General features: G+C 40.8%; 1 protein-coding gene across 1 annotated transcript; it reads left to right on the top strand.

The window, feature by feature from the left end:
* Positions 1-322: 322 nt before the first annotated feature.
* Positions 323-13,618, top strand: LOC118234932 (protein ATP1B4-like). The gene is made up of 9 exons (XM_035431813.1): positions 323-513; positions 759-828; positions 4,784-5,018; positions 8,927-9,055; positions 9,157-9,264; positions 9,660-9,856; positions 10,919-10,975; positions 11,077-11,169; positions 11,398-13,618. The coding sequence occupies exons 2-9, from the start codon at positions 763-765 to the stop codon at positions 11,557-11,559; spliced, it is 1,047 nt and encodes a 348-aa protein (XP_035287704.1). The 5' UTR covers positions 323-513; positions 759-762; the 3' UTR covers positions 11,560-13,618.
* Positions 13,619-16,756: the final 3,138 nt, after the last annotated feature.

Consider the following 16,756-nt stretch of genomic DNA (forward strand, 5'->3'; position numbering starts at 1 on the left):
ACTTAGAGGAAATGAGCGCCAGGTGCTCGGTTTGATCAAGCTTAGTACGTAGAAAATAGGATGCAAGTCTGAGTCGAAAACTCCCCCTCAGTCAATCAAGGAGCTTGCGCTGATTAACAAAAACACACTGTGTTGGGATAAACACAATCTTATCTTTAAAAGCGCATGGTTTTATTCTAGTCTCCTCTCAACAGACAAAGGGGCTAAAGCGTGCGTGCGTGGAATACCGCAGAACAGAGCACTGTATCACTGCCAAACGTTTCAGAGGCAGGATAAAAAAAAGAAAAAAACTCTCACACTTATCCCACCCCCAGTTTCTCGTTCAGACAAGAATTCATTCACTATGATGTCCGCTTAGTTGAGAGGAGGTCCTACTTGTCCAGCTCCTGTTGCATGTGTCCAATTTTCTGATGAAAGCAGAAAACCTTTTTTGACTAATATACAACTTGTTTCTAACAAGGTCAAGTTGACTTCGGACACCCATCTGACTTTTGCTGCAGAAGAAAACTCGAGGTCTCTGGTTATTATTCATTACTAATTGAAACTTTATTTTTATAAGAAATCGCCAAAAATCAATGCACGTTTACAAAACTACATTGTGCGTGTCAGAGAAAAATGCTTATTTCAGTTTTATTTTGTTTTTCATTAGAATTAAACCAGGATTTTTTATGCACGATGAGACTAGAGGTGCCTCTGATTCACTGGGGATTAAGGGAGATGTGATTGGTTTAACAAGTATACTTTTTTCTTCTCTGTAGAATCATGGAGCCGAATACCACCGCGGGCGGAGCTGATGAACAGCTCCATGGCGACGACCCAGCAAATGCGGTGAGCTCCAATAAGCAGCTAGCGCTCATCTCTTATGGTCACCCATTAAGTCCATCGGTCATAGCTGTCGATCATTTAAAATGGTAGTCTAAAAATTGTCTTGTAAAGTATTGGAGTCGCAACAAACCGAGTTCTGCTTGCATGGTTGTAGATATGATTAAAAAATGAACAGGCTACTTTGATGATTTCCCTCGTTGCTTAATTTTTTGCCTCGAGTATACTGAGGGAATTGAATCCGGGATGATGTGGATCAGAGTTAGTTACATGCTGCCTAATGCTAAAAGAGTTTTGGAGAATGACTCCACATTGTGAACTACCTGGAATCACTGTCAAAGTTATGGAAGTATGGTATTTGAGTAATCTATTATGCGCTTTGTTTCCCTAACTGAAATCTTTGACAGAATGCTTATTCTACAATATTGGAAGCTGTGTTTTTTATTTTTTTTAATGAGCGCTAAAACTCTTATGTGATAATACGGTTGATATAGTAGTAGAAGACATGTCACCATTAAGACAATTGGGGGGGGGGGGGGACTTTACGTCAGTCTCTTTATATTTTTACATTTGTGATCGAACTTTGAATTCTGAATGCATCATACACTATCACAATTTTTCTTCAGATCAGCCATTTGCATCAATTTATGTAAAACCTTGGTAAGTATTGTGCTGTAGTACTTAGTAGTACAACTTCTGAGCACATGAATAATATAGCCATCACGACTCCACACCAAAGCAAATTCTTTTTTTTTTTTGTATTATTTTTGAAGTTCAGATTTTAACATAAAATACAAATTACCTACATTAGTTACTGTAGCTGGAAACCTATTTTATTATACCATCATTTATTCAGTACATGGTTAGTCCACTGAAGACTGTGTTTGTTCCAAAAAGAACATAATCAACATTATAACAACCTATTATTATAAAATTGAAATATGAGAAGTAGGGGGCTTATTATGTACCTCACAGAAATTCTTGAACATAAGAATTGGGCTACTGTAGCTGCCCTATACCCAGTGAATACATATGTAAAATTACATTAACAATATAACAATAATATTGGTAAAATGTTTCTTTCTGTCCCAAAATGTCTTTGCCATCCATTGGCAGTCCCAGTGCTGAGACTTGCATATCAACAGATGGTAGACAGTGATATCTTTACAGTGAGCTCCATAATGTTTCGGACAAAGACATTTTTTCTTGATTTGGCCCTGTACTCCACAGTTTTGGATTTGTAATCAAACAATTCACATGTGGCTTCTGTGCTCATACCTAACTTTTATTTAAGGGTATATTTTTACATTTTGGTTTCACTATGCAGAAATAATCACATCTTTTATGCATAGCCCCCACAGTTCAAGGCACCATAATGTTTGGGACATATTAATGTATTGTAAATGAAAGTAGTCATGTTTAGTGCTTTGTCACATATCCTTTGCATGCAATGACTGGTTGAAGTCTGAGAACCATTGACATAGACCCACCAGGTGCTGAGTATCTTCTCTGGTGATGCTCTGCCAGGCCTGTACTGCAGCCACCTTCAGATCCTGCTTGTTTCAGGGGCTAGTTGCCTTAAGTTTTCAATTGAACATATGAAATGCATGTTCAATTGGATTTAGATTGGGTGAATGAGTTTGCCAGTCAAGAAGTTTCCCGTTTCTGGCTTTGATTGTATGCAGTGTGTTTGGGATCAATGCCTTGCTGTAGAATGAAGCACTGTCCAATGAATAAGGAGGCTTTTGGTTGAAGTTGAGCAGATAAGATGCTTCTGTACACTTCAGAATTCATTGTGCTGCTGCTATCAACAGTTACAACAATGAAGACAAGAGAGCCAGTAGCTGTGGCACCCATATATGCCCAAACCATAACACCCCTACCACCATGTTTCACAGATGAAGGAGGGTGCTTTGGATCTTGGACAGTTCCTTTTGGCCTCCACACTTTGCTTAGCCATCACTCTGATACAAGTCCATAAAACCTTTTTAAGAACTCTGGAGGCTCTTTTAGATACTTCTTAGCAAACTGTAACCTGGCCACCCTGTTTTTCCACTTAACTAGTGGTTTGCATCTTGCAGTGTAGCCTCTGTAATTCTGTTTGTGAAGTCTTCTTCAGTCAGTAGTCACTGACACATCTACGCTGACCTCCTGAATAGTGTTTCTGAACTGTCAGTGTTTGAGGGTTTTTCTTCCTTATGGTGAGAATTCTTCGGTCATAAACTGTAGAGGCCTTTCTTGGCCTAGCAGGCCCATTGCAATTACTGAGCTCACCAGTGCTCTCTTTTTTTCTTAATGATGTTCCAAACAGTTGAATTTGGTAAGCCTAAGGTTTGGCATATGTTTCAAACTGTTTTTACTTATTTCTCAGCCTCACAATGGCTTCCTTAACTTTCACTGGCATAACTGTAGTCCTCATGTTGATAAATGCAAATAACTGATTCAAGAGGCTATTGAAAGCTTGAATCATTAAGACTAGATACTGAAACTTCTGTTATACCTGCACTAAAGAAGCAATTGAATACATCTGACGTATCTGAAACACCTGTGACACCATTTGTAAACATTTTGGTTTCCTGACATGGGGGGGGGGGGGACTATGTTTAAAAGTGCTGTAATATCTACATGAAATTTGGTTACACAACGTGAAACCAAAGTGTGTAACAATGCACTTAAATAAAAGCTGAGAATGTACACTGCAACCGCATGTGCATTGTTTGATTACAATTACAAAATTATTGAGTAATGGGCCAAATAAATAAAAAATATGCCTTTGTCTATTACATTATGGAGCTCACTGTATATTCTGCCAGAGGGTGATGGATATTACCTGCAAGGAGTGCAGATTCTTCTTGAGGTTACTAGCCTAGACTCTGGTAAAGGTTAACATTGAAGAGCATGCGATATACATGTACTGGTTAACTGCAAGGAGAGTCAAGAGTAGTGGATATCAAGTTCAGGGAGCCTGTGGTTGAGGTTACCTGTAAGTGACAGCATACCACAAGAGTCAGCTTTGTGGAGGTTGGAATAATATAGGTTAACTGCAAGGTGTTTACAGTGTGTCCAAGGTTAACTGCGTGGAAGGCAGAGCAATAGATGTTAGCTGTGAGCGACAGAGTGTGAAGAAGTAATTACCTGATAGGAGGATAGAGTGTGTGAGCAGTTGGTGTATAATGTGCTAGAGGTTAGCTATGTGGATTGTAGTGTCATAGAGGTTAGCTGTGAAAGTAAATATAGGAGCATTGAGAGGTGTATAGCAAGGGTAGGCAACACTGGTCCTGGAGTGCCAGAGATGTTTTAAGTCCAAACTTGATTGTACAGCTTAATTCAGTATTAGGTATCTGAGCCCGATTAGTCAATGTCTAAATGATACAGAGTTCCTCCTGGTCACCTTTGTTTGTTAAGCCTATTTAATCCAACTATGCAGCTAGAAGTTTGCATGGAGCAAAATCCAGAAATGCTCTGGTACTCCAGGACCAGGACTCCCCATCTCTGCTGTTGAGTGTTCATAAAGGTTAACTCTGAGCAGCATAGTGGTGTCAGAGTTCCTTTGTGTGAAGCATTGAGTAGTAGTGGTTGGCTGCCTGGAGCCGGGAGTGGCAGAATGTAGCTTGGGGGAATGTGACATGTCACTATGGCTATAGAGTGTAGTACAGGCTAGCTGTGGAGTATAGCATGGTAGATGTCGACTGTAAGGTCTGTAAAGGATGTGCTAGGTCAGTTGTGCAGAGTCTAAAGTTGTTGAGGTTATCTGCGGGGATTATAGCTCACTATACATGAGATGAGAGTGATGTAGCCTTGGCAAATCAGGTCTCTAGTGATTCACCAATTATCCAGCTATTTCTTCAACAGAGTCTACGTCTTTAAATCCGCTTATGGCTCAATGTAATGTAGAATCTACGCGGTGTCATTGGAGACACAGGAAATGCACTCTATGGCTCTGTCCTTGTCCCTCTGATAGCCTGGTGACAGTGAACCAAAGGTTGAGCTGGAGATGGTGCCAGCCTCAGTGGAGGAAGAGGAACTGGAAGAGCTGGCACAGCATCAGCCCCTGGAGAGAGAGGACCTCGACTTTGAGAAATGGAAACCTAAACCAAAACCCAAGAAGACCTTCAGCCAAAAGATAAATGAGGTGAAGAGGTACCTGTGGAACCCTGAGACACGAGAGTTCATGGGCCGCTCTGGAAAAAGCTGGAGTAAGTTAAACATTTTTCAAAAAAAAAAAAAAAAGCAGTGATAACTGTACAATAGTGGCTACAGTTATGCTACTGTCCATGAACATGCTGTTGTGTCTGTATGTTGGAGACACATGCAGAAGCCTTGAATTTTCATACAGGCAGCACACATGCCACTTATTGCCGACAAATGTGTATAGTATCACAGGGCTCATGAAAAATGCTCATATTGTTTTATGTGCAATTACTTTTCTCAGCATCGCATAGAAGAGTGAAATGCCCTTATTTGAATTTAAGCAGGAGCCATGAGGAATCCATTTAAGTGGGAAGTCACTGTACTCTTTTCCAAACAAAAAGGACACATTTTGAATGATGTCCTAATCCACTTTGAGTAGATGGGGCTAAACACTATTTCTTTGCCATTTTCCATCAATACTGCCTGTGATGTTTTGTATTACTTTATTCTTCAATGTACCATTTTCATTTAAATGGTAGAATCAATATCAGTTTGTGAGCTTGGGAGTTTATTCATTTATGCCAAGAAATCCACAATGCCTTGGCATGAATGAGTGAATACATAAATACCAATACCAATCACAAATATTCATCCATCCATTATCTATACCTGCTTATCCTGGTCAGGGTCGCGGGGGGTGTTGGAGCCTATTCCAGTGTGCATTGGGCGAGAGGCAGGAATACACCCTGGACAGGCCAGCAATTTATCACTCACCATTCACTCATACCAATGGGCAATTTAGAGTCTCCAATTAGTCTATCTGCATGTCTTTGGACTGTGGGAGGAAACCGGAGCACCCGGAGGAAACCCACGTGGACACGGGGAGAACATGCAAACTCCACACAAAGACCCCAAGCTGAGATTCAAACCTATGACCTTCTTGCTGTGAGGCAACAGTACTACCCACTGCACCACCATGCCACCCTATCACAAATATGTTGTTATTTATTAAGTTCAATGTTCAAACATTAGACATCAATATTTCCAGGGTCTGTGCAATGCCTACCATTCGATAGCTACTTTGCCCTATTTCCTTAGCAACTAAATTGCTATCACTACCTTGTCCTATTCCCTTGGCAACTAAATTGCCAACAAAATGCATTTAATATATATATATATATATATATTTTCACCTCAGCTTGCTAAATTACTAGGTAAAGAATGATTTCTTAATTCGCCAAATACCTTTATTTCCACCCCAGCCTAGCTTCCTAGCTAGTAAATTCGCTAATTTGCTAGCTACATTTTTAGAGGCTGTCTAGCAAACAAATAATAAAGCTTTATGGCTGGCTAAAGTCTGCAAGGCTAGACATATCTAATAAACTTAGTGAAGCTATTATAATCAGCTAGTTAGTAATATACTGTAAAATGTCGATTAGATGCTCCAGATGCTCCAACAATAGCTGGTCTCAAACAAATACTAGAGCTTATTTGCATTGTAAATTGCACTGCAGGCTCTCAACTGAAGTTTCATGGGAAGGTTTTTATTATAGTTTTTATTGTTTTTATTTTTCACTTCCTCCAAGTACACAAAGAACAAGAGAATCAGAATACCATCTCATCACTAATTTCCATCAAATCTAAATCAAACATGGCTGCACACTAAATTAATGAAAGGCAAAGCGCAATGCAAATTCACTGGTTGGAAGCATGTTACAAGGTATTATTGTTTTACTTTTTGGAAAGTTGAGGTAATGTCTTTTTACTGGAATGCATGGTCATCACATGTTCTCCATTTTGTTTTTGCTGCGGCTCACTGATTATATGTGCATTATCTCCAACAATGCCATTTGTGGTTGAGGTGTATAGATATAAATAGTTTTCATCCATACGAGTGCATGTTGGTGGGTATTGCCAGATGGAATGGGATATTGCCATCCTTTTGAACGGTGCCCTCAGATGACCACCACTGTTTATTCAAGCTAGGAAAGGGCAGTTCCTTTGAAACCATATAGTTGGATCGGAATGAGGTTTTCTTGTCCAAGTAAACTGTCATTTGTCTGTCATTGAACAAAGGAAAAAAGAGATTCAGGTCATGTGCTGTTTGGTGGGGGGAGCATTTGGACTATGAGCCCTTCTCTGTCCCCATCCCAGTGTGTATGTGTCAGAGTTCAGTGTTTGTGTAGGTGCACAGATAACTCAGTCCAGTCCTGAAAAACACAGGTGGCCCTCGAAGCCAATCCATAACAGGCTGTGTTCTAGCCGGGAGCCTCATTCTTCTGCACTCATTTCCCAACACCCCGCCCCCCCGCCCCCCCCTCAGCCTGCAACCTCCAGGCTGGCTCACACATGTTCACAAACCCACCACACTGGCACTTGGCCACCGTGCCTTCTGTCAAACGCACAGCCCAGAGTGAATGCACATACAGCTGAGGACTCTGCCACCAAAGAGATCTCCAAAGAATTTCCTGAAATGGCTCATGGGGTCAGTGATGACGGAGTAGCCTCTTGATCCCACTGGTCTGGTGCATTCTTAATGACAAAAATAGATGACTCAAAGAGGGTTTCATTAAACCAAATTGGGAAAAAGTGTCCTTTAGAGAATGCAGAGAGAACACAGATTTCTGTCTCAAAACTGTGGTCCCCCTTTTGAAAATACCAAATTAACAGATCTTTCCCCCGTCCCATACAAATATTCCTAATCAAATAAGAAACAGCAGTTGGTTAATCAAATCCAGACATAACGACTGCTGGACGTGTGGGAGCGCAGATAGAACTGTACTGTACAAGGTGTCGGTGCTGTGTGTCCTGTCACAGGAGTGCCTTCTGGGAGCTCTAGCAAGCTCCCCAGCCGCAGTGGTAGTCTTGTGTGACTGCGAGACACCGTTGCTGTGATGGCACCCGGAGGTTCACTGCGTTTCTGAATGAAAGAACAGTTGGGGGGATTCTCAGCAAGCCCAAACAGAAAGGTCTTTGTAGCCGGGAGACGCTATGCTCGCTGCCACCAGCTCCTGTGAATTGCCTGTACAGCCAAGGCCATTTAATCCAGGGGGTGCATTTAGCTTGATTATTGACTAATGGACTGTTGATTGAAATTTAAAGAGCTGTTAGGTGGTCTGTTCTCCCAGAAAATGTCTTCTTTCTTTTCTTTTTAAGTTTCCTTTTTAAAAGTACTTTATTGTTTGTTTTTTTTCACACATTTACAAAATGGTATACAAAAAGTTTCCACCCCCACACATTATATTTTATTGATTATTTGAAATAACAGACACAAGTCTGTGAGATTCCTACTCACGCTTAACTCAGTTGGAGCAAACATGTTTGTGACAGTGTCTTAAACTGTCAGGCGCATTTGGAGCAAAGCGTGTACCTCTACCTGGAGATCAGATTTGATACTCTTCAATTAAAACTACAAACTTCAGACTTCAGTTTGTACTACAAAGATATTCACTGAACCTTTGTGTGCCACAATCCTTGAATGTTCCCACAAATATGTTTACCATGCAAGTTGGCCTTCCCTTTTTTTGCAGCAGCAAAAGCAGTGTTTCTCAGAGACAAAGGCTTGTATTAAATCATCATTTGTCCTTAGCTTTGACTGATGAATGAAAAGTTCCTTTTGATGATTATCAGGTAATGACCTGTTAAAAACACAAACACTAGAATTTAATTGTGAGTCAAAATTGAGGAGGGATATTGATTGAACCCAGGAAAAGGTGAAAATGAGAGTTTTGCAAAGGCCACCAGCAGAACAAAACACAGGAATTTGTTTTGCTGAAGAGGACTGAAATTGTACTCTGTCTGAAGAGATGAGGTTTAAACAGAATGGGTAGTACAGCCCCTGGATGATCAGAGGCAGAAAGGTCTGACTGGGAAGTTATATATTGAAAGGCAACTTAACAGCCAGACAGACAGCATTAGATAACTTCCTGTTGTAAAGTCCTCATGGTTCTCACCTCACCTCTTTGGCCCGCAGGCCTCATCCTCCTATTCTACTCAGCGCTGTACATCTTCTTGGCGGCCATGTTCGCAGCCTGCATGTGGGCTCTGATGTGGTCCATCAACCCCTATGCCCCCACCTACAACGACAGGGTGATGCCACCAGGTAACGATTCATGCCCTCTTGCTCCACCTTCTGATGCTCCCCTCCGCTTGCCCTTGCTCAACTGCTGGGGCAGCTGACTGTGCCTGTGCTCGATTTGGCAGGTATGATGATGTCACCACGGGGGCCGAACGGATTCGACATCTCCTTCAACGCTTCCGACCGAAACTCCTGGGCTAAATACGTAGAGGCCCTGGAGGCCTCCCTAAATTGTGAGTCATGGTCTGGGCTACCAAGTGTAAACCCTGTGACACTTTGCCCGAATGCTCAGCTGGAGGCAATTTAATGTATGTTTAGGAAGCATATGAAAAAAAAGTATTACCTTCATGGTCGCAGAAAGAAGGTGAGGGGAGCCCTCCTCTCATGGCCCCCCCTCACCTTGCTCTCCAGGCTTCGAGCCAGTGAAAGCAAAGCTGGGACGGAAGGCCTTTGTGAACGGAGTACTTCCATTCAGCTCCGCTCCAGCTCTCCTTTTGTGCTGGGTCGCTGGACTCCAGGGCGGAGGCCAACAAACGGCAGCCTGTGTTCACTATATTCATAGGACCTTTTTTCCTCCTTCCTCCCCACCCCCCCTCCTCCTTCTCCTCCTCCTCATCTGCGCCAACAGCGTACGATGACCCCATTCAGGAGCAGCGGAACATTCAATGTACGCAGGGTGCGTACTTCATGCAGAACGACGACGAGAGCGTCGAGCGGAAGGCGTGCCAGTTCAAAAGGTCTTGGCTGCAGAAGTGCTCGGGGCTCCAGGACCCCAGTTTCGGATACTCTGAAGGAAAGCCCTGCATTCTCCTGAAGATGAACCGGGTAAGAGAGGAGGGAGTGAAGAGATGGAAACAGAATTACCTTAGTGGCGGTGCCATGGGAAGGCTTGAGAAAGACAATGTTGTCACACATTGTCATCATTCCATAGGCGGTTGCCGCTTCAGGACATTGTTGGGTCTCCATAGTGGTGTTATGTTATTATACCAATATCCATGGGTGTAATGGACACTCACTGACAGAACTAAAGACAGCAGGTTTTAAGGCTTTTAGGGCCATCTAGTGGTGAGTATGAAAACAAGTCCTTTTGTGTACATTTCTACACATTGGTGATTTTATCACACTGCTTCTTAAGCAAGGAGAATACACCACAAAAAGTGATAATATATAGACATTTGCACCAATCCAAACTGATCTTAAGTGGAGTACAGTCTGCATCCAAAACTGTGAATGGCTGTAGGAGAGATGCATTGATCATTTTGGTCAAAAGCAGCATGTAGCAGATGGCAGTCACCAGCCCTGTGTGTTTATTTACATGTGACAGTATTTTGGGAAGCTTGCTTAATGGGACCTGAACTGGGCCAGAACTCCCCCTGTGACCTCATCTGAGGTGGTCTGTGAGGCCTGTCCACGCACAATAGAGGGTATTTCAGACTGTTGACCCAAACAAGCCAGAAAGCCTTGCTTGTTTTTAAAGCTGCAGACTTGAACTTGAAAAACATCTAAACTGAGTGTCTCGCCAGCAGGGGACTAAGGTTAACCCTGGCCTGCTCCCTCCCGCATATGGAGAAAATGCACACAATGGGGCTAATGGCTAATGGTATCCATCTCTCTCATCTCCAGACATTGAAACAAGACACAGCAGACTGCTGACCTCATCATAGAGGTGGAGCCAGCAGGGAACCTATCGGCTCAGTCTGTTCTTTCAACGCCCTCATTGGCTTCATAAAAATAAAACAGGCTGCCCAGTTGGGAAAGCACGCTATCTTTATTTCCTATAAGCCAGGAGCTTCTCCAGCTGACAAAATAAACCCTGACTGGCCTACAACTCATCCTTTCCATTTTATTAATTGATATGCAACTACTTTCTGCATCTGTCCCCTATAGATTCTTGGATACTTACCAGGCGACGGCACTCCAATCAATGTGACCTGTGCAGCTAAGGTAACCAATTATCTTCCTTTGCTGATTTGTCTCAATACCTCTCTGAACTTCATGAAAGAAACGGGTTGATTGTTCATCAGTAATTTTTCATTCACTGTCAGAGAGGAGGGCCAGAAAACCTTGGAGATATTGAGTTCTTCCCCGAAAGCATTTTTAACTTGATGTACTACCCCTACTATGGAAAGAGAGTACATGTAAGTATGAATTCAAATCAGGCTTTTGGTGAGCATGTTGAGGAAGTGCACTTGGACCAAAAAGTCTCCCTCAACAAGGTGCATTGCACAAGAACTGTATACTTGCATTAATGTGGTGTAAAACTCAAACCATTTAATGGGTTACACTTAAAGCCTGTTCTGAACAAAGTACCCTTAGCTAGTGCAATGGTGGTTATCACATGCCACTCTCTGCCCTATAACCAACAGGTGAACTACACCAACCCCCTGGTAGCTGTGCGCTTCCCCAGCGTGCAGCTGGACACCCATGTCAGTGTGCAGTGCAAGCTGAATGGCAAGGGCATCATCAATGACTCCCCCACTGACCGATTCCTGGGCAGCGTCACCTTCTCTCTGGAGGTGGGTGCATAGGCGGCACCATTGCAGACCAGTGGAAGTTGACTGGCCGGAAGTTTCTAGATAGGAGTACATTGTGCTATGGAAGAGCCAAGAGGATCTAGAGTGGTGGACATGAATTCTTTAGAAAGGCCTCTTTCTATCCCACCCAAATGCATTACACTGTCTGAAAACAATCCTTCAGCCCCCTCTTTTCCCTGTCAGACACATATATATGCCTGCTCAGTGCTACACCATATGCCTTAATGATCTAATGTTATCTTGCTGTGACTTGTGTCAACTGATGATCCTGCTGAACAAAACTGGTAGAATAAGAACCCCAGCAAAATATATGATACATTGCTTTGCCCGAGTCCCATGAATAGCTAATGCATGTCAGAGGTCTCATAGGTGTCATCTACTAATTCTTTTTTCTATTTGCTACAGCTACATCAGTAGTAATGTAGTTGAAATGTTCACACTAAGTGCTATAAAGTGTTAAATGTATACTACCAACCATATGCCAGAACAACACATGACATGACTGGTAGTGCCTTTTCAATTTCGCTCTTTGACCAGACTGCTCTGCTAACTTCATTAAATGGAGGGCCAGAGAAGAGTTACAAAGTAACAGAACACACAGTTAACACAACATTTCTTTCTTGTTCACATCAGCACAATTCTATGTTATTAACTGTCATCTTATACAGTGCCCTCCGAAAGTATGGTAATGGTCGAGTGAAATTTGTTGTTTTTGTTTAGGGATTTGTATTTGAGATCAAAAGATGAACAGGAGGCAAAAGTACCAACAATCAGTACCCCCCCCCCAACCCCCCACCCCATTTTCAGCTATGAAAAACTATGTTACAGGATGAACTTAAAGCACTAGTCTAGTATTTGGTTGAATAGCCCTTAAATGCAATAGCTGCATCAAGTCTGCCACCCACTTATCACCAAACCTTTCATATCTTCTTTGGAAATGGTTTTCCAGGCCTTCACTAGAGCTGTTTTCAGTTGATCTTTGTTTCAGGGGGTTTCTGTCTTCAGTCTCCTCTTCAGCAAGTGAAATGCATGCTCGATTGGATTTAACTCAGGTGACTGAATTGGCCAGTCCAAAACATTCCACTTTAAATGTTAACTTAATTTTGCACAGCTGAAAATTGGTGTTTCTGCAAAATGGTAAAGCATATATTCATGTAGATATCATAAAATAAAAGCTGCTTGTACTTTCGTCTCATATTCATCTTTTGTTTTCAAATCCAAATGCCTAAGGTCTACAGCAACAATAACTAATTTCACTCTAAAATTACCATACTTTTGGAAGGCACTGTGATTACTGTCTTTACCTGAAGAAAAAAAAGAAAAGAAAAAAGAAAAAAAAAAAAAAGAATTCAACAAGGCAGCATATACACTTCAATTGTCCTGTTACGGTTATTCTTTTTTGAGCTGATAAGCTTTGCTTCTGTGTCAGGTTATATTTCTCTAATGTTTTTATTGCCTCATAAATATAGATGTACCATTTTAAACCACACATGGCTTTTTGTCACTGCAGTGGTCATATGACTGCTGTATGAAAGACTGTAGGTGTAGATGAAATACTTACAGCATTATGCAAAAACAGCTAAATACACTGCTGTTATTTTTATGACCGTTAGAATTCTTTGACTGTTAGTTTTTTTCATAACTATTTTCACTAATATGTATATTTTTTACCCACTTATTTCAGTTTTTCTTGTCCAAGAATAAAAGGTATCACAATCTTTCCTTATTAGATGGGACTTACTGTCAGCGTTTGTGTTGAAAGGTAGTTCTCAATTTATTTGGTTGTACTGTAGCCATCTGTTCAACTATTTTTCCGGGAAGTCACCTTTTTAAGTACTCTATTTATGTTCACGCTCCAAAAAAATAACTATCCAAATTGTTGGGGTAATTCACAGTAAAGGTCATCTATAAAAAGATTTGAACATTTAGCAGATTCAGAACATGAAAATCTATTCTGTAGGGGGGAGTGCGTCATTTTGTATTTAAAAATTCCTAAAACATTGTTTTAGAAATTCAGTAAACACGTGGAACTAAATTGACTAATTTAAACAAACAATGTGTCTGTTTTTATTATTATTATTTTTTAATTTATAGGACGTATTTTTGTTGATTTCTTAACAATCAAAGAGAGTGGCACAATTTTCTGCTTTCCTGTCTTCTGGGTTGAATTTACAGTTGGAGGTGTGGACATTATTCAGTTTTATAACTAAATACCTGGAATGGAGGTGATGACCAGGTATTGTATCAGATAGGTACAGCATTGCAGCAAGCCGCTTCTTTTACAGATTCACAATAAAACTTCAAGGTATCTTATGCAGGTTTTTTTGCGGCCCTTCTAGACTCTGTTTGTCTCCTCCTCTGTCCTCAACCCCACCCATACTTCCGTTGAGGATGCACCCTTGAGTACTACAAGCAAAATGTCAAGCGACGAGGCGAGATGGTCAGAGATATTGAAAATCACATTTTTAGCAATATGAATTATTCCATATAGCCTAGATGGTAACATTAATTAGGCAGTGTTATAACAATCTTTTATACTGAGTGCAGCCCTTAATGTGTGAGGACATCCTGTGGTACTCCGTAGTGCAGCTATTTTGTGCGTTTTCTCATTTGGTATTTAGCTATTCTGGACATTTAGTGAGAACTGGGATGTAAACGTAGAATTGTGTGTGGAATAAGTAACATTAGCAGGCCATAGGTACATTATTGCTGGTTGATACACTTGGAAATTGAATGACTTTTTCACAAAGTTATCAGTATCCTATTCAAATATTATCCTCTCTATTCTCTCAAATACAGCATAATATGTAGGCTATGTTCTTGGCTACGAATAACAGTACTTTATGTGAATTGTGGCTGACCTGTGTTCTGTAGTTGCTCCAACGTCCTTCAGTATGCAGTTATTGTGCATCGCCTCGGATAAAGCCACCGCCAAATTAAATGTAATGTAATATTACTATTATTATTATTTTCTTGAAGTATAGCGTTAAAAATAAATTATTGAAATATTTTAAGATATGCTGTGTTTTATAATCAGCGAACCCTGATGAAGACGATTCTTTGTTTGCAACTTTGTTAGCGAAGTGAAGGCTACAGGTAGCTAGATGGCATGCATGCAGGATTGAATTCAGTTCCCCTAATTGAAATAAATGCAGGTGAACGACAAATGTCTAGGCAGTTATGCTGCGTTTTATCATCAGTGAATCCTTAAGAGGACCAGGAAGTCTTTATTTGTAACTTTGTTAGGGAAGGTGACTACACGTAGCTAGATAGCATGCAATTCAGTTCCCAATTTAAATACATGCTGGTGAGTTACCAAGCTAGCTAAGTTGCAACTATAAACAGTAACAGCAGTTCCCATAGGGAGGAAGGCATCTTCGTGGGAGAACAGAATTCAATACAAAAGGTCCCTCGGGCATCTAGCTGCCTAACATAACTAGCTAGCTAAAAGTAAGTTACTTATAGGTCCAACAGAAACCAGGCTAACTCCGCATCACTTTCCATCCCCTGAGCGAACTTCAGCTGAAGCCACCGAGGAAAAGCAATTGCAAAGTTGATTGTAATTATTGAACGATCACCATCAGCTTTTCTTTTTGCTTTGCTGTATCTAGGCTTCTTAGCATCCGTCATCGCAGCAGCGAACAAGCAACAAGCACTTCTGGAATCTGATCCCAAACCGCAGGCTCTGTAGCCACGCCCACTCCTCCCCACACAGAAGAGTGCCATGCTCAGGAACATCCCAAAAGCATATTAGAATAACAAATACAGGAAAAAGGTGCAGACATTTGGTGAAACTAAGTAAAAACAAAGATTGACAGTGTATCATGGATATGCCTTAGCATAATTATTTTATAATATTTTCAAGTAAAAAAATCCTGCATAGTCTGCCTTGAAGTGTTTGGCTTAGAATTAAACAGAATAAAATGGAGTTTGAAAATACCCAGTGTGATGCAGGGTGGTTCTGTGGCCCTTTACGACCTACTAAGCTGTAGTAACTGTGCCCTGAACTCAGTTCAAAGATTGATCTGCTTAAGAGTTGTTTAGAACTTTGAACCATCACAAGTACAGACACATATTGCTTAACTTGAAAGCATATGTATTCCAGTAGGATTGGACGTACAATTATTTGAGAAATAACTTGTATTATTAGGCAATAGGCACAAGTATTAGGGACACCTTTCTAGAAAATTATGCATCCCAATGGCTAGTGAAAAAAAAACTGGATCATATTAATGTCAGTTTTAAATTGGAAAAGAAATGCAAAAGGAGCAAGTCAGTGACCTAAAATCCTACCACAGCCTGCAAATGGTACTGCTATTATGAAATATGCAAAATATTTTATGGTGAAGAAAAGGCCTAGAATCTCATCAGTATTTAACAGAACCAAAGAGATTTTAGGCAGAATTTCAGACTCTTCTGGTCTGCTGAAAATGATACCGGTGTACACATTTTACAGATTTGAAATGTATAATTTGATATGGGTTTCATAGGCAGAAAAGTACATTTGGGGGGGGGGGGGGAACTGAAAAACCAAACCCTGAGAGTCAAAATGATAATTCACAAACCAATTAATTTTAAAACTGAAATGTCATATTGAAAGTGGTGTAGAAAATAAATTATCCAGAAAGCACCTGGATACATCTATTGATCTACAATGTAACCACATCCATCTATTTTTGGTTTAAAAAGGAATGGAAATCCAAATCTGTAATGCACATCCATTGTCATACCAGACACTTAAATTCAAATGACATGGACTGAGGCTGCTATCAGCAGAGGTTTATATCAGCAGGGACATTAAGCAGTATAATGAAGTAGTAAAAACAAGCTTTCTGTTCTCAAATCAGTCTCATGCCGGTTAATTTTAAAACCGACACCAACTCAAGAACCTGTCAGAGGAAAACTTAGAAATCTACTAATGAACCTACTGTATAAATCAACTAATATGTTGTGTTATAAGCTGCAGATTGGTCCCAATTCTACATTGTGTCATGTTGAGTGAGTGGACATAGCGTAATAATTATCAAGGCAATAATTGTTTACACAGGAATGAGAGAAAAACAACAACTTTGAAATTAGACATTGAAATGTGTATAGTTGTATGAAGAAGTTCATACAGCCAGTCAGTATCAATCTCCAAACAGCTTGTTTGTACCTCTGCTGCCACTAGAGGTCTCTTTCCTCTAGACTG

The sequence above is a fragment of the Anguilla anguilla genome, chromosome 9, assembly GCF_013347855.1.
Source record: "Anguilla anguilla isolate fAngAng1 chromosome 9, fAngAng1.pri, whole genome shotgun sequence".
Lineage (NCBI taxonomy): Eukaryota > Metazoa > Chordata > Actinopteri > Anguilliformes > Anguillidae > Anguilla > Anguilla anguilla.